General features: G+C 58.0%; 2 protein-coding genes across 3 annotated transcripts; one reads left to right on the top strand and one right to left on the bottom strand.

The window, feature by feature from the left end:
- Positions 1-4,744: 4,744 nt before the first annotated feature.
- On the top strand, positions 4,745-8,783 carry APRT (adenine phosphoribosyltransferase). The gene is made up of 5 exons (XM_080410675.1): positions 4,745-4,880; positions 5,037-5,140; positions 6,062-6,195; positions 7,135-7,213; positions 7,354-8,783. The coding sequence occupies exons 1-5, from the start codon at positions 4,801-4,803 to the stop codon at positions 7,494-7,496; spliced, it is 540 nt and encodes a 179-aa protein (XP_080266801.1). The 5' UTR covers positions 4,745-4,800; the 3' UTR covers positions 7,497-8,783.
- Positions 8,784-10,351: 1,568 nt separating this feature from the next.
- Positions 10,352-15,398, bottom strand: CDT1 (chromatin licensing and DNA replication factor 1). Of its 2 annotated transcripts, none has more exons than XM_080410646.1 (10): positions 14,862-15,398; positions 14,341-14,505; positions 14,028-14,245; positions 13,351-13,545; positions 13,094-13,239; positions 12,686-12,789; positions 12,202-12,390; positions 11,672-11,806; positions 11,149-11,350; positions 10,352-11,045 (listed from the first exon to the last, which is right to left on the bottom strand). In XM_080410646.1, exons 1-10 carry the CDS (start codon positions 15,210-15,212, stop codon positions 10,882-10,884), a joined length of 1,869 nt encoding a protein of 622 aa, XP_080266772.1. In that variant the 5' UTR covers positions 15,213-15,398; the 3' UTR covers positions 10,352-10,881. The 2 variants fall into 2 exon arrangements, with proteins under 2 accessions (XP_080266772.1, XP_080266773.1); XM_080410647.1 differs by having other exon boundaries at positions 13,351-13,548; positions 14,862-15,356.
- Between the last annotated feature and the right edge of the window lie 1,987 nt (positions 15,399-17,385).

The following is a 17,385-nucleotide window of genomic DNA, read 5'->3' on the forward strand; positions in this document are numbered from 1 at the left end:
GCCGCGTGGAAGCTGGCAGTTCTCAGTACCTGCCAAGTCAAGCTTTTCCTGAACATGATGGACAGCTTCCAAAAGCCTCCTGGTTTCACATAAAGTGAAGCCGACAAGATGAGGATCTCCCGAAGGTTAGAGAATACTCTTTTTTTCCAGTGAGGACATCTTTGCAGTAACCATGAAAAATAATTTTGCAGCTGAAGAAAGATCTTTTGAAGGTGAGAATGGTTTGAATTGGGGCTTTGGGCCGGGGAGGGCAGTGCTGGGAGGCAGTTTATTGTCTGCAGAGTTGCCAGCAGCCTCTGCAGCACAGCTAGCTGAGAAATCTGTCCCCAGGGATCTTGCTGTTGTCCTCAGCACTGGGAAACTTTACAAACTACACGCACTTTTACTGTCAAGAGTTACTCTGCTTGTCCAGTATCTAAATAACTGTTTTGCAGTTAGAGTGGCTTGTTTTCCATTTCTCTTAGCAGTTATAATACTTGGAAATAGACTTTTGGTTTTGTTTTCTGATAGTATTTGATGTGAGGAGTTTCTTGTATGTTACCAGAAGATGACACTGTGCCTATTAGTTTTTAAGAACAGTTGTAAAGGAAGAACTGAAATCTCATTCTAAGTTCTTTTTTCCTTTGGAAAATGGCTATTTTAAACACCAAGAAAATTCTCCGTTTGCCTGTTTTCTTTATATCCCCTTCCACCATTTAAAGTTTTTTTGTTGCTCGAAGTCTAGTTCAAATTATATAAATCCTAAATAAAGGTGGATCCCTAGCCAAAAGCCTGTGGTCTCTTAGGAGTGAAAAAAACCCTTCTGCCATACAGCTTCTTGAGAGAGCCAATCTGGCAGCTCTCTATGCCTTTGTCCCTCCCGGAGTCACTTAATACCCTTCTGGGTGATATGTAGGTTGGTAGCACGATTCCCATCTGAAAGGGATAGGGGATGAAAAGCCCATCGGCCCACTCGCCAGCAGCGGGGAATGCGTGCCAAATCCATTAGTTCTGGATCAGGCTCAAAATCCCCTCCTGGCTCAGCCAAGCTGGCCAGAGGAGAGAGAGGAGTTTTGTGTCTTCTCCAAGGGCCTGATCCAACCTGCTGCAGCAGGCAAGAGGTGCTGGGCTCGGCTCCATGCAAACAAGGGTGCTGTGGAAGAGTAGAGCTGGTTCATGATGCTTTCGCCTCTTTTAGGGGGGCAAAGCTAGCTCGTTACTCAGTATGGACGCTTCAGTCCTGAGACCAGGGAGCTGGCTGGGGAACTGCATTCTTCTGCTGTTGAAATAAGATATTTCAAATTTGGTTGTTTTTTTTTTTTTTTTTTTAAATGGGTTTAAAGTGCATGCGTTTCTAAAGCTGAAATTGAGACGAAACGTTCCAGCGGATTTGAAAGGAAATTTTCGTTCTCATTTCCCCTTGTGGGGTATGTTGAAATTTTGGGCATTTTGTTCCACTTCACACTGAAGTTTTAAAATCCTTAACGGAACAGAAACTTCCATATTCAGCACAGCTCTTCTTATTGCCCAGTTAAGCTGATCAGAGCTAGCTCCCAAGTTTTTATACCCCCAGTTTCTGTGTTCACCAGATAACAATGTGTCTCGTCTCAGGATCTTAAATCACTTTTAAATCATTGATTACCTCTTTTGGCATCCAAAAGAGAGGCAAACCAGTGTTCCTCTGCTACAGTACCCTCTGGGGGTCCATATCTGAGGTGGTGGTTCCTCTGCCAGGCACAGAACAGCCCTAAAACTCTCCGAGCTGCAAGCAGATGTTGAGACACCTCCCCCGTGATATTCTGGAGCTGAAGTCCTTTGACATCACATTTGGAAATTGATCCTAGGAAAGTTCTTTTCAGATGGAAACTGCAGTAGGAGTTAGCACTGTTGTTTGTAAGGTTGAACAATTACAGGGAAAACTTACTTTGGATGTTAAAAACCAGTCTCTACTGGTAGGTGCAATTCATATCCTTTGAAATGGAGGATTAATGAGGTGAAGTTCTGACAGAGATCTGAGAAATGTTTTTTAAACCTGAGCTGGCATGTGGCATGATTTCTGGCACCTGAATCATTGGAAGTCCAATTTGGTGTAATCTTTATGCTCTTCCTGGCAGAACTGGTCGTGTATAAAAGGCCTGATCCCACGTCAGAGAAGGAGAGATCCCCCCAGCTGTTTCTTCACCCAGCTGCAGGACACAAAGGGACCCATGGGAGCTCTTGGCAGCTCATCCTGGTGAGAACTGCTGGTTTGCCCAGGGTCGGTTGGCATGAGGTGCCTGGAACCTCACTTAGCCTCAAGAAAAATGCGGTGGCGTCTTCTGCTAGTATCGGTGGTGGTTGTGTAGGAGGGTCACAAACAAGAAAAGCATGATGAAGACCCCAGCTTATGGTTTCTCCAATTAGTGAAGCAGAAGGTAGGGGTGCCTGGTGATTGCACTGCAGGCAGGCTGCAAAAGAGCCCTTTCCCAGCTCCTGCTTATTTCCATGGGTAGGCAGATAAATTCCATCACTTCCATCCGCCAGGAAGAAGAGGAGTTGCTGGAATAGCTCATTGTCTGGTATCATGGTTGGTAAGAGAAACCCTTCCAGCTCATCCAAGGGAGTGAGGGTGTTACGAAGCCCCTGTTCCAGTGGAAGGCTACGTGCTTTGTCCGTGTTGCTTCACTGGAACAGCTGCTAGAGAGGACTTTTCTGGTGCCAAAGAGATAATCTGACTTCAGGGAAAATCTTAGTCTGTAAGGGAATGGTTGTGAAAGGAGGCACGCTGACCTCCTGTGCAGGCTGTCTGCAAGAAAGGGAGCAATCTTTGTGCTGGCCTTCAGCTTGTCTCCGTTTGCACCTCAGGCAGACACCCGTTAAACGGGTGGCTTTTGCAGTCTATGGATGAATTAGGAAGAAAACAGAGCAGTGGAGGACCCAGTGTGCAGCAAATGGTTCCCGAGGGTTTGCACCAAGCACTGGGAACTACACAATGGCCCAGGACGTGTTGGCTGCTGGGTTGCGGGCAGAATCGGTTGTTTTGTGAGCTGTACTGTGTGCATGTGCCCATCACAGCAAAGTTGGAGAGGACATCAGCTTCCCTTCTGACAGCTGCTCCTCCCGTGTGAGAGCACCTCCTGCAGCAGGGAAGACGTGCGGGGCTGTTGGGAGCGACCGGTCCAGCAAAAAGTAGGAGAAAGCAGCTCCACGTTCATTACCAGGCTGCTGCAGCCCTGAGGACCCATCCTATGGGATCCACATCAAATCACTGCAAAACACCTGGGGGTAGCTGCTGGCACACTGTCACCCGCCTCAAAGGCAGGCCCTAACGGCTGTGCAGAGGGTGTGGAGCTGAAGCTGCTCCCATCGCAGCTATCAGCAGCAAAACACTGAGCTCGGTCAGGGGTGTTGGCATGCTAGGACTGCCTTTGCTTCCTGCAGCAGGTTGTACCCAGATGCATTTGGACCAGATCCAAGTCGTATTTGCTAATGTAAGAGATCTGTACTCATTCAGCAGTGTCTCTCCTGCCCGAAGTGGATTTTGCATGGACAAACGGCTGTTCACCCATCAGGAGGTGGGAGATAGGAGCTGTGTGAGAGTGCCCTGACCTGCCGTACATATGAGTAACACCAGTAACTGCTGAGCTGTTAGTCCGGGGCGGATGGCTGTGTTATCATCCTGTAATCCAACGGTTTTAACAAACACAAAATGCAAATCCAGGAGTTCACAAGAAGTGACCGAGGGTTAGAAAAGCGGGAAATAGTTCAGTCCTAACAAGCTTGCTGTCTATACAGGGTGCTGGGCAGGGGTGAGGGAGGGTGGAAATGTAACCCCTTGGGCATGGGACTCCTTTCTGAAGCTGGGGGAGGGGCAAGGCAGAGTCCCAGGGCTCCGTGCACTGGGGAGATACGGCTCCACACACTGCAGGTACCAGAACAATCTTCAGAGGGGAAACTGGAGCTCCGTACACCAGGATACCAGGGCTCCACACAGCAGAGGCACCAGGTTCCAGAGCACCATGCACTGTAGGTGTCAGGGCAGTGCGCATTGAGGTGCCGGGGCTCCCTGCTTTGAGGTGGCGGGGTGCCATGCTCTGGGGATACCTGGGCTCCCTGCACTGGGATGCCAGAGTTCCATGCTCTGGGGTAGCGGGCTCCATGCACGGGGGTGCCAGAGCTCCATGCACCGAGGGGTTGGGGCTCTGTACCCCAGGGTAGCAGAGCGCTATGCGCTGGGGAGGACCAACACTCTGTACCCCAAGGTACCAGAGCTCCAGGCACTGGGGGGGACCAGTTCTCCATGCCCTGGGGTACCAGAGCTCTGTGCACCAGGGAGTTGCGGCTCCGTGCATGGGGATGCCAGAGCTCCACACATGGGAGGATTGGGGCTCCACGCGCTGGGGGGGGGCACAGTGCTCTGCACCCCGCCATACCAGACCTCCTTGTACCAGGGACTCGGGGGCTCTGTACCCCGGGATAGCAGAGCTCCATGCACTGGGGGGCCCAACGCTCCGTGCCCCGAGGTGCCAGAGCCCCGTGCCCCGGGGCACCAGAGCTCCACACGCTGGGGCAGGCCGATTCGCCATGCCCTGGGGTACCAGAGCTCCGCGCCCCGTGGTACCGGCGCCCTGTGCGCCGGGGGTTGGGGGTGGTCTGTGTGCACGGGGGTGCCAGAGCTTTGTGTGCGGGGGGGTGGGCGCTCCGTACCCCGGGGGGCACCGGCTCCCCGCGCCCCGGTGGTCAGGGCTCAGTGGTGCGGGGGCTCCGTGCCGCGGGGTGCCGGGGCCCCGCCCCCGCCGGGAGCCCCGCCCGCCCGCCCGAGCTGCGCACAGCGCGGCCGCCATGAGCGAGGAGCGGCTGCGGCGGGTCCGCGACCGGGTGCGGCCCTTCCCCGACTTCCCGGTGCCCGGCGTCCTGTTCCGGTGCGGAGGGGCCGAGACCGGGGCCGGGGCCGGGGCCGCCAGCTCCCTGCTGCCTGCCCAGCCTGCCCCGGCAGCAGCCGCCCCCCCGGCGGGGGCAGCTCGGCGGGGAGCCGGGCCAGCCCCCGGCGGCACTAACCGCTCTGCCTCTCTTTGCAGCGATATCAGCCCCTTGCTGAAGGACCCCGCCGCGTTCAGGGCTTTGATTGATCTTCTGGAAGATCATTTGAGGGTATCTTTCCCCCAAATCGACTTCATTGCAGGTGAGTGACGGTTGAAGCATCCCTGCAGGCCGGCGCCCAGCACCGTGGCCTCGGGCCGCCCGCGGGAGCCGGGGAGGCGCCTGGGCTAACGGGCAGCGAATGCTGTAGCCCTCGGACACGGTAATCACCTGCGTGTTGGCCTCAATGTGTGGTAACGCTGAGACAGGTTATACCCTTAACCTACTCCTGTAGTTTCCTGAAATACTGGTTTGGGATGTGGCAGGTACCATCTGATGATATTTCAGTGCCAATTTCATAATTCGTTGCTTTTTCATTTAAAAAAAAAACAACAAAAAAAACAACAAAAAACACAACAGTTAGGGAGTGCAGAAAGCATGCTGCGCCTGTAAGGTCTTGCACGGTCCCTGTGGCAGGGACGGACCCTGTTCCAGCATGTTTTCCTTCTCAGGGGGCCTTTTCGAGCCAACAGAAACAGTCTCTGCGGCGATACTGCCTTGCAGCACACCTGTGGAGGAGGCTGAGAATGAAAGTGCTTAGGAAAGCAGTGCTTGGGCTGGGCGATAGCCCAAAGTTCAAGGCGTCTAGACCAAGCTGGGGCCAAGTGCCTCATGATAACTAAAGTCTGTCCCCACAGCGAGACAAAGTCCTTGGTTGTGTGGCCGAACTGATAGCGGGGCTTCGCTGAGCTTATCTCTTAAGAAAGGGAGCAACGGGGAGGTGAAATGGGCTGATGGGGGGGGGATCGGTGGGGTGCCCTGAAGCCCATCAGCAGCACATCTTGCCGAACACAGGCAGCACAGGAACGTGGCATGTGTTTTCAACCCACGGAAATGACGCCTAAGAGCAGATTGCTTCTAGACACCCCCCTGAACATGGGAGGATAAACCTGGGATGTTGTGCAAAGACCCGCCCTAGTCAAATGGCTCCGTTCTGAGTATTCGTGCTGCTCTGCTCCCCCAGGCCTGGACTCCCGTGGCTTCCTCATAGGCCCCCCTCTGGCTCAGAGACTGGGGATTGGCTTTGTGCCAATACGGAAAAAGGGGAAACTTCCCGGTCCAACCGAGTCCGTCTCCTACGCCTTGGAATATGGCAAGGTAATGCCCAGGGAGGAGAAGAGGGCTTCCAGTCTGGTCAGTGCAGGACGGGGGGTGTCAGTGAAGGGACAGGGTGATAAAACCAGTGAGGGGGTCCCCAAGCTGGGTTTCACAGCCAGCGCTGATGCCAGGGGCAGCCTGGCACAGCACAAGCTTCAGGAGCAGTGCTGAGCTTCACCTGCCCCAGCATGGCAGCTCCCTCCCTGAGCCGTGACACATGGTGTCAGCGAGCCGCACTGTGATTTTTTTTTTTTTTGGGGGGTGGGGTGGGGGGGCTGGTGGTAAGACTTGGTGCTAAATTGCTTTCTTTGGCTTGAATTCAGGGGCACGAACATGGAGTGTGTTTCCCACTCTTCCAGTAAGTGGTACAAGTAAATGCCTTTATTGCATGGCTTCAAAAAGAGCGTTCGCCTCGTAACACCACAGCCTCGCTGATGGAAGAGCAGAGGTGTAAGCCTAATAACACGCTACCACTGTAACTAACAGCAGCCAGGGACTAGCAGCAGAAACCCCAAACGTAGGCATTATTTATGAGGATTGTTTGGGCCAACCCCTGCCTGGGACAAGGACGTGCCTGTGATGGTTTGGGCCTGCCTTGGCAGCGCTGTCAAAGCAGAGCGCTCCAGCCCGGTGCATTACAGGAGATTTTCCCCCTGGAGAACTGCTTTGGGATAAGGTTTCATGATGGGACCATAACTCACTTGATGAATGTTTGGGATCTTGACGTGCCAGAGGGTTGGCCCAGCAGTCACCTAACCTGCTATGTATTTCCTTGACACTCCCCTGTAGCTGGAGTATGTGTTTTTTGGGCGTTTAGGTGCTGAGTGTTAAGGTTGATCTTTGCTGAAGAGTTGCCTGCGTTCCACCATGTGTTAGCAGTTTGTGAAGTGTTTCTCTGTAGGGCAAGACTAAAATGAACCTGCTCTTTCCATCCTGCAGGCTGAACTTGAAATCCAGAGCGATGCCGTGGAACCGGGACAAAAAGTAGTTATTGTGGATGACTTGCTTGCAACTGGAGGTGAGGGAAGCAGATGATGTTAGAGCATGTGTAACCCCTGCAAATGTGTGTTGGTAGCAGCAGGAGTGGCTGTGGGGTTTGAAGCTTGCCTTGGCGCTGCTCAAGTGACAATGTTTGCGCTCAACCTCTGTGTCGCGCAGGTACCATGTGTGCAGCCTGTGAGCTGATGAAGAGACTGAAGGCTGAAGTCCTGGAGTGCCTGGTGATCATAGAGTTAAAACTCCTGAAAGGATCGGAAAAGCTCAAGTCCATCCCTTTCTACTCTCTGCTGCAGTATGACTGAGGAGGAGCAGGGAGAAGGGAACACGCACCCTGAGCTGCGAACAAGTTTGGGTTTGGGGCTTTATTCAGTGACTCTTGATGTCACAAGGGGGTGGGCAAGGGGGAACCATACAATTTTGATCCTGGCTAAGTGCTATACAGTCTTAACTCCTGTTTTATTTTCCAAGCCACAGATTAAGATGTGTTGAGTGTAAAGATGATTTTTGGAGTTCATCCTTTTGGGAAGAAGGAACAGCCTGATTGTTTTGGGGGATGAAGACCAAGACGCAGCTTCACTGAATATGTATTGTTTTAGGAGACCAAAGTGAAAACACTGCTGCTGAGGCAGGAAAGGTGGGACAGCTTAGGGGACCCAGCATTGCCTTTTGGTTGAGCCGTGCCTCGTCAGCCTCCTGGGAACCCATTACAAGTTTGCCAAAGAAACAAAAGATGAGCAAAAATCGATTATTTGTCCAAGGGATCAGTTCCTTTTTTTGACCTCAGGGGATGGTCTGGTTGCTCTCTGCTGTTGCTCATGCCAGAAGAGCAACTTCTGCTTGCTGAGTATAAACTCCTAAAATCAGGAGGCAGCCTCTGCCAACGCAGCGGAGGTCATGGGTATAGATGAGCTCAAACACCGCGTCAGCTTGCAGCCTGGCTGGTGTTCTCCTTCCCTTCAGACCACAGCAGGCTGAAGGCGTCTGCTGTGGGAAGCCGTCTGCCTTCCCTGGGTGCAGGATGGTTATTAGCAGTGGTTTTTTGCAAAACTAGGAGCAAGCTACGTCATGAGAAGTAGCACACAGCTGGGTGACAGCCAGTGAGGAAAGGGACATGCACATGCTCAGGGCTGTTTGCCTGCCTTCTGTCCAGCAGCACTGGCACCTACCAAAGCCTGCAGCTCCAGTTGGGACTGGCAGCTTTTGTTTAGCACAAATACCTGTCCACCACGAGGTATCTGCCTGCCAGTGCTGCCAACCCCTCTCTGCTGCGTTAGCCTTGGGGCATTGAAGGGACAATGCCAGTTTGGAGGCCATTCTTGCTGGTACGTTTGGTGTCACATAAGGCAAGAGGAAAGAAAGAAAAGGTGTTATGCCTGCAGCTGAGCTCTGGCAGTCTCAGCTTGCGTGATGGATGACGGGTTAGGACATGTTCTTCTATAGCATGGTTCGGTTTGGTCACAGGCATAGCTAAAACCCAGTATGCCAAATCTTTCACATACCTGAAAAGATTAGGGACTGTGTCCCTGTCCTAGCAGGAGCTGAACTCACTGGTAAAATAAATGTTGACTCACTCTTACTTTTTTTCTAAACCGTCTCAGAGCTGTTCTTGCAGTAGCTGAAGCTGTTAATTACCCTTGTGAGCATCCTCCTCCAAACCCAGGCTGTCAGTGGAGAACAAGGCTGTGGTGTGAGCTCCCCCTTGCCACCCCAAATGCTTGGAAGGAATCACTTGCCCAGACTGAGCACTTCAGGTATCTTTTCACCACGCCGGGCACCATCCTCTAGCTGGGGTGGGGTACCCAGGCTGGTCCTGCTGGATTGCAGTGGAATTTCCCAGTGCTGGTGGGAGTGTAGACCAAGCTCACCTGCTGCATACCCTGCTCTTACACTTGTAAGCGCTATTGCAGCTATTTTTGTCACCGTTTCTTGAAAAGCTACTTCATCGCTGCTCAGTTTGCACTGAGAAACACTATTCCCCTGGGAGAAACCTACTCCAGGGCACTTGTTTTCACAGCCAGCCCCTGCACAGAGCCAAGGGAGGCAGCGCCTCGCACGCATACTTGGCACAAGGAGATAGTCCCTGCTGCGAGGTAGAGAAGGGAAAAATTAGTTCCACCCCAAAGAGCTGTGGAAAGCAGCTGCGCGCTGTGGAAGGGAGCGTAAGCCCTGCCAGTGCCAGAGCTGGCTGCGTGAGGGGCCAAGAGGTGACATCAGGGAACCCAGGGACAGTGCCTTCGCCTTGGCCAGGCTGTCAGCGACCATTGATGCAATTTGCTCGCAGAGACAAGGCTGTGCAGGCGTGGCTTGCAGGTGGGAGGCAGGGGTCCGTCCCACGCAGCAGCACAGGAGCTCGCAGGAGCGTTCCCGGGGCACACAGCACCTGCCAGGCTGCCGAAAGCGGCTCCTCTCCCCCACGGCGAGGTCGGGCAGCCTGGCCAGGAGCCCAGCCTCGCACCCCCCAGCCCTGCGCATCCCTCCAGCCTCTGGGCCAGGCTTAAACCCCCTTCCCTGAGAACGGGGCTACCCCCTGCCAGCAGTGCCGGCCAACTGGCTGCATGATGGCAAGCAGGGTCTTGGGGAGGAAGAGGAGAGCCTGCCTGCTGCCAGCACTTCAGGTAGGCATGCCGCCATGGTCCCCCACCCAGAGGGATAAAGGACAGTCACCTTTCCACACAAGCCTTTGACATCCCACGCCAAAAGCAGCCCAGTTTGGCTCAGGAGGCGGCGCGAGGTGTGCCCGACGTGGCACTGGGGCAGGGGCAGCTATCCCCTCCTCCCCTGCACCAACGCTGCCCATCCTGCAGCAAACGCCGACCTGAGCCGGGCACTGGGCCAGGCCAGCACCTCCGCAGCACCTCCTTGTCCCTCTTCCCAAGCCGCTTCAGCCAAGTGGTCCGAACTTTTCCCTGGGGAAGAAGCCCACCCCTGTACCCACCCCCAGCCCTGCCTGTTCCTGTCCCCACGGGAGCTGCTCTGCAGCCCCCATTTACAAAAGCCACATTCAGTTCCCTGCAACCCCACGCTCACTTTTTCCAGTAAGTCTTTCTCCAGGAGCTGGATGACCCAGCCCTTCCCTGCGTGTGCCGGCTGGCGCCAATTGCCATGGAGAACCGCGGAGCTAATACGGCACAGAGAGGCAGCTCACCGAGGAAGAGCGCTGGGTTAATACAAGTCAGCTATATTTAAAACATTTAATACAAATATGTTTTGACAAGTCCTGTAGTTGTTTCCAGTGAGTGCTGGAGATGAGTTTTCCCTCCCTTAAAAACAGACAAGGCCCAGAGCTCCAAAAACATAAATTTGTGACTTCTTCTCTCACTCCTTCCTGCTCGTCACCCTCTCACCCTGCCCAGTCCTGCCTCCACCCCACCAGAGCCACACAGCTAATGGAAGAAACCTCCTACATCAAACCTTCTGGAGAAGGCAGCAAAGGCGAGAAGAGGGTGCTAGCTCCTCTTCGCTGTCTGCATTGTCACCCTAGGACGCAGGACTGCCTGCCCCCCCTCAAGAGTTAGGGGAGCTACGATCCTTGTGGACCCTGGCGGAGGGGTTAGTTAAAATAAGGCATTTTGCTCTTCCTCAGACATCCCGGAGGACGAACCCTCCCGTCAACCCATACCAGATCCCAGTTGAGATTTGCTACATTTAGAGGAGATTGAACAGGGGAAGCCTCAACCCTTGGGGGGCTCAGAGGGCTTCTGCCTCACTTGCTGCCTTGGTGAGCCTCTGGATGATGAGGCTGAGGTCCTTCCCTTTGTCCAGTTTGATGTAGGTGTCTGTCCTGATGGCGTGGATTCCCACCCAGTCGGGCAGCAGCTCTGCGAAGAGGTGCAAATGTTTCTCCATCTCACCTGCAAACAGGAGCAGCAGCCACTGAGTCAGAGCTCAGCTCCCCAGCCCCATCCTCCTGCAAAGACCCTCCTGTGCTGGTGAGACCACCCCTTGCTTTCCTACCGGGAAGCATCTGTGTGGCGTAGCTGTCAGCCATGCGGGCACAAGCCACCTCCATGGTCAGCGCCTGCTTCTTCTCGGCCACGAAGATGTTGCGCAGGATGCGGGCCATGGCCGGCAGCCGCCCCAGCATGGCGAGCCGCTCCTCTTGCTGTGGGTCCCGTGTCATCAACGCCTGGAGCTTCTGCGCCTCCTTCATCCGGATCTAAAGACGGTGGATTTAGATTAGATATTGGGAAGAAATTCTTCCCTGTGAGGGCGGTGAGGCATCAGCACAGGTTGTCCAGAGCAGCTGTGGGTGCCCCATCCCTGGCAGTGTCCCAGGCCAGGCTGGATGGGGCTGGGGGCAGCCTGGGCTATGGCAGGTGTCCCTGCCCGTGGTGGGGGGGTGGAACTGGGGGGGCTTTAAGGTCCCTTCCAGCCCAAACCACTCTGTGATTCTATGATCTTGGGGAGTGGAGAAAATGGGGGTGAAACAGGCAGGTCCCCCCAGCACCAGCGTTGCGGCCAGGATTGAATTACTCACCCTCTCAAGCAGGGCCTGGGACACCCCTTTCAGAGCACTGGAGGTGCTGGCAGGGGACGGTGCTTTGGAAACGGCCGGTTCTTCTGCACCGGCTTCAGCGGTTCTCAAGGCCAGGTTGGCAAGAGCTTTTTCCATCTGCTCATGTGGAAGGAGGAGGAGTTGGGTTACAGCTGGGAGCCGCTCGCACTGGAGGAAGGAGAAGTTTTCCCTCTGCCGCCCCCGCCACCACCCTGCAGCCCAGCGCTGCCACTCCAGCACGTCCGACCCATCCCTGCGCAGAGGACAATCGGGGTGCTGCATCTATCTCCTCTGCCAGCCCCCAAAATCAGTACTGACAGCTCCTCTGGCCTGAAACCAGCAGCGGTGACAGCCAGGCTTGCATTCCCACCTGCCTACACATTTCACAGTGCTCCGAGCCCTGTGGCTCTGAAATGGTCTTTCCCGACCTCGGTGGTGACACCCTTCCTGAAGAGACAGCTAGTTTGAGGTCTGCCAGCCCCAGACGGAGCCAGACCCCAGTTCTGACTCACCTTAGGGATCAGCATCCCCCGAGCCGTGCTCAGCACCTCCTGGGCTGTGGTGAGCCTGTCCTCCTGGGGCGGCTGTGGCAGCTCTGCTGGGCTGATGTCCGGCACCTCATCCACTTTGAAGCGGGGATGCCAGCGGGTCAACTTCTCCTCTGGCACCACCATGGGAGGGCTGAGGGCAGCCAGGAATGCCTGGAGAGAGGCAAGAGTTGCATCATGGCACCTGTGGGCCAGGTATGGGGGAGCCGACCGTTGTCCTGCACTCCCACTATGGCTTGGCAACACACGGCAGCTGGCTTGGAGGAAGATCAGAGCCAGATTCCAGCTGCCATCCTCCTCATCCACATCCAGCTGCCAAGAGCATCCCACAGGAACCAGACATGTTCCTTAGCCTGGATGCCAGCCCGCACCTTCCACCCGCTTCCTAGACAGGAACCAGAGCAACCCCAGACTGCAAAAAACAGCGGAGGGTGCCAGGGGTCCTCACCTTGTGGTGCTGCTTGACAATGTTCACCAGGTTGTGGTTGAACTCCTTCCTGCGCTCCAGCAAGCGCAACGCCGACAAGTGTGGGCGGCCGTTCACTTTCTCCTCTACAAGGACAGACACGAGCATTACCTGCAGCACCTCAGCAAAGCACGGCAGCACGACGACGAGGCCCAAACCTCAAGAGCCTCAGGAAGCACAAGATCAGAGCCGTGCCGTGGTGCTGAGCTGCTGCCAGAATCACTGCCCCGTCATCCTTCCACTTGTCCCAAAAAGCATTTTCCACTCCTAACACGCTCAGGCTCTTATGCCTCTAACAGACCAAGCAGGGAGCATCCCTGGGGATTCAGGGATCCCAGCCAGGGCTGAGCGCACCCCAACTCTTTCAGGCACCCCCCGAGTCATACATACCTTCCCCCAGCACTGGCTCCAGTGTGAGTTGGTAGTCAGACTTCTTCATGCCGTTGCTGAAGGTGGGGATGTTCTTCTCCTGGCGCAGCCGGTACGAGGTGGGGTATACCGCCTTGATCTGCCCCATGTGCCGCTCCTCAAACTGCCTGCAACAGCACTGGAGGTCGGGAACCCCAAAGGCATCGGGACAGCAGGGCAGCAGCCCCGATAACTTCAGCTGGGACCCCCAAACGAGCTGCCCACTGCTGCTAACTTACTTGCGCATCATGTCCTGCACCCCCTGCTTGACCTTCGCGAAGGTGATGGTCTCGGCACGGTTGAAGAGCATCCCAGCAATGGTGTCCACACTACGGAACATTTCCGCCAGCACCTTGAACTTGTAGGGCAGCGTGAGCCCTGGGGGCAGGTCCTGCGCGAGGGTGTGGAACCGCTGGTACGCAGGGGCCTTCTCGCTGCTGGGAAAGGAGAGGTCAGGGTCCCCCGTGCCCAACAACCACTGGGCATGGTGACTGGTGCGGGGACAGCCCTGAGAGTGCAGCCAGGGACCGAGACTGGCCAGCATGGGGGTCCCACTGCTGACAGGGTGGACTCCAGAGCCCAGGAGCTGCGTGCCCACCCTAGACAGGGGAGACCCCTCTCCTCTCCCCATTCCCAAACCCTTCCCTGAGCAACCCATGCCAGTATCTGGGTCACATCACCCATCCAGGGGACGCCGATGCCCCAGCGCTCACAGCAGTCAGGGTGGCTTGGACCACGCTCAGGGAAGCCCTTTGCATGCGGTGGGGCCCCAGAGAGCCCCAGACCCCCCTCATGGGGTGGCAAGACCCCTGCAAAACTGCTGCAGGGCTGAGCAGTGGAAAAAGTCTGTGGCAGCCACTGGGACAGCCCAATTTCCCCTCAAACCTGGGGCTGCATCCCTGAAGCTACTCCTCACCCAGCCTCTGCTGCAGGAGCTGCCACCCCAGTGTCCTCAGACGGCTGCGCCTCCAGCACGGCTTTGCTTCCCGCTTTCTTTTGGCGGATCCGCAGTTCCAGCTGCCGCACTTGCTCCAGACGGCTTCGCAGGCTGATTCTGGCCTCAGCGGGGACAAGGGGCGGCTGGGCCAGCATCTTCATCCTCTGCAGGCGGCACCGCAGCTCGGCCAGGTCCTCCTGGGTGGGGAGGGGGCACAGGGTCAGAGCAGGGCTGGTGCAGCGGCAAGGAACACAGCAAAACATGGGCACAGAAAGCTGGGCTCATCCCGCACCCGCTGCAGCTGCCTGGCTGTCCCCGGGGGGGCTGTGCTGGGCTGTGTACCCCCATCCTGCTCGCGGCCGGGGGAGAGGATGGTGTTGGGGGGGTGGTCCGCTGCCAGGTCCTGCGCGGGGGGCGTCGGGGGACATGCTGCAGCTGGAGACGAGGGGCTGGCGGCCTGCAAGAGAGCAGAGATGTGTTAGAGGCTGCCGGGGGATGTGTGAGGAGCCCACCCACCGGGAACCCCTCCCCGATGTCCCCCCACAACCTTGCGGGGGGGGGCGGGGGGGAAGCCAAGGAGGAAGCCTGCACTAGGGGCAGGGGACAAGCCCTGGAGAGGGGTGTCTGCACCAGAACGGGGGGGGCGAGCCCCGGGGGGTCTGCACTAGGGGCACGGGTTCAGCCACCGGGGGGTCGCTCCAGAGACGGTGTCCCGGTTCCACGGCTCCCCCGACCCACTCACCGCCCCAGCTCCCCCCCCCCAAGCCCGCAGCCCGGGGGCTGCACACATGCCCGCCCCCAGCGGCTCCCTACCGCAGCCGGTGGCCCCGGCTCCGCGTCCCGGTGCAGCTCCAGCCGCTTCCGCGCCGATTTCCCGCCCGGCTCCCCGGGCCAGGCCCGCGCCGGTGTCTCCGCTTCCATCTCCCGGCGGCTCCGCTTCCTGCCCGCCAGCCCCGCCGCGGCCGGCCAGCCCCCGCGGGCCGGGGTGCGCGGCGAGCCGGGCAGCGAGCTCAGCCCTGCCGGGGCACCGTCCTCCTCCGTCCCCCGCGGCACCGGGGAACCGGCGAGAGCGGCCTTGGGCCGGCGGCCGCCGCCGCACTTGGCCGAGACCCCGGCGGCCGCCTTGGTGCGGCCGAAGAAGTCGGTGAGGCGGCGCTGGGCCATGGCGGCGGTGGCGGCCCCGGCCCCGGCGGCGATCGCGGTCCCGGTGCCGGTCCCGGCGCACCGACACGTGAACCCGCTACGGCGCGCGCCAAAAGCTCCGCGCTTGGCGGGAACGCACGCGGCCCCAGCGCCGCCCACCGCTGGCCGGGAGGGGTCACGTGGGCGGGGATTGGCGCCACGGGGCTCTTAAAGGCGCCGTGTCCCCATATTACGGTGCTGCACGTGGGGGCCGGAGAGCCCGGACCCGGCCCGGGGTGGGGGTCGCCGGCCTCGCCCGGGGCCGCAGCGTCCGGTTCCGTGCGGCATGGGCAGGGGTGGCGGCTGCCCAGGCTCGGGCTGGTGCAGAGGGGGAGGGGCTGCGAGCGGGGGGAGCCCTGAGCAGGGGAGAGTTGGGCAAACAGCATCAGAAATGGTGCTGGCCCAGCTAGCCCTTGGGCTGGTGGTCGCCCCTCTTAGCAGCCCAGGGAGCTGCTTGCTTGCAGCTCTCACGGGGCCCAGCCCTGCCTGGCTTCCAGCGAGAGCTCTGTGGTGGCCACAGGGTCCCCTTGAGGGTCACTGCCGCCTTTCCCTACACTTGCAGCTCTGGGCAGCAGCCGGTGCTCTGGCTAGGGATAGCCGTGGGTGCAAGGGGCTCCAGAGGCACCCACACCAGCGTTCCCTGCCCCACGGCGTGCCTGCGTGCTAATGGCACTGCCCGGACGTGGGAGAAGCTTGCTCGCCCATAAACCGCCTGGCCGGGCACTCAGGCCATGCCCGCAGCACATTACGGGGCCGCACGCTCCTCCAGCATCTCTCTTAACGCCTGAGCCAGGCCGGCAAAGTGGAGCGAGGCCACTCAGGGCCGGATTCGGCAGCGCGAGGCAGGGCTCTGGGGTGCCGTTCCCGGTGCCCATTTACTCCCACAGCCTCCATCGTGCTCAGCGCCGGGCTGGGAGTGAGATGCCGGGGTGGATGCTGTGCACCACCCTTTCCTGGATCCATTCTGGGTGGGGGGATGCAGCCCGGGGCTTGTGCAGCGGTAATTTCCACGCCTGGGTCCCACGGACGTGGGGTTAATGCAGAGCCGGGTGGCTCAGCACCACAAATGCTTTATTTACATGAGTGAATCCCTCTGGGTCCCAGTGGTGAGGGTCGCTGCGGCTGGGCAGAGGGGCCGAGTCCCTGCTCAGGGGTGGTTTGGGCAGCCACGGCCTGTCTCAGCTCCCACGAGGGGCTGTGCCCAGAAAAACTCATCTGGCCGCAGGTGTTTGGGGGCCCTCAGGCCCACCCGCCCTTGGTTCAGTGGGCAACGCTGTGCAGGGGGCTGGGGCTGTGGCACATCTGGGGTCCGGGGTGCAGGAGAGCCCCAAGAACACTGGAGTGAGCCCAGGGAAGAGAGCAGAGCCCAGCAAGGTGGGGAGCAGGTTGGCAGGCAGCCCGCCAGCTGGATGCTAATTTATTAAATGAGTTCGGAAAACAAATGCGGGGAAGCCAAGGAATGCGGAGAATTTCATGGGCCGATGCTTCCTGTTAGGGGCTGGAGGTTACCAGCGCTGCCCAGCTGCTGCCCGCCACCCAGTGCCTGCAGGTGATGCCACCTGTGCCACCAGCTGTGCCCAGCACCCTCCTGGCCAGGGCTCAGCTCAGGCTGCGGCGGTGAGTGTGGCACACAGCCCCCGGGCTGTGCAACTGTGCGCCCAGCACCCCTCATCTGGGCACCCAGCTCGGTGGGTGCGTGGCCACCCATCTGCCTCCCCAGGGCATGCCGCGCGCACCCATTTCCAGGGATCTGGGGCCACGCACCCAGCGCTGGGACACAAGATCCAGCCCCCGAGGTGCGCAGCCAGGCACCCAGCACCCCTCGTCTGGGCACCCAGCTCGGTGGGTGCACAGCCGTCCATCTGCCTGCCTGCCCAGGGCGTGTGCTGCGCACCCATTTCCAGGGATCTGGGGCCACGCACCCAGCCGTGGGACCACAGCCCCCGGCCGCGCACACGGCTCCGGGGGGCACACGGCCCACCTCCCCGCTCCCGTGCGGGGCTCTCTGCCCCGGCTGCAGGGCTCCGCGCCCCAGCGCCGCCTCAGCTCCAGCCTCCTTGGTTTATTTATTATTTTTTTTTTTACTACGAAGCAAACAGGAAACACATCAGCTTTTTTAAAAAAAAAAAAAAAAAAAATTTACGATAGCTTTCCC

Source organism: Falco punctatus (assembly GCF_963210335.1).
Source record: "Falco punctatus genome assembly, chromosome: 14".
Taxonomy (NCBI): Eukaryota; Metazoa; Chordata; class Aves; order Falconiformes; family Falconidae; genus Falco; species Falco punctatus.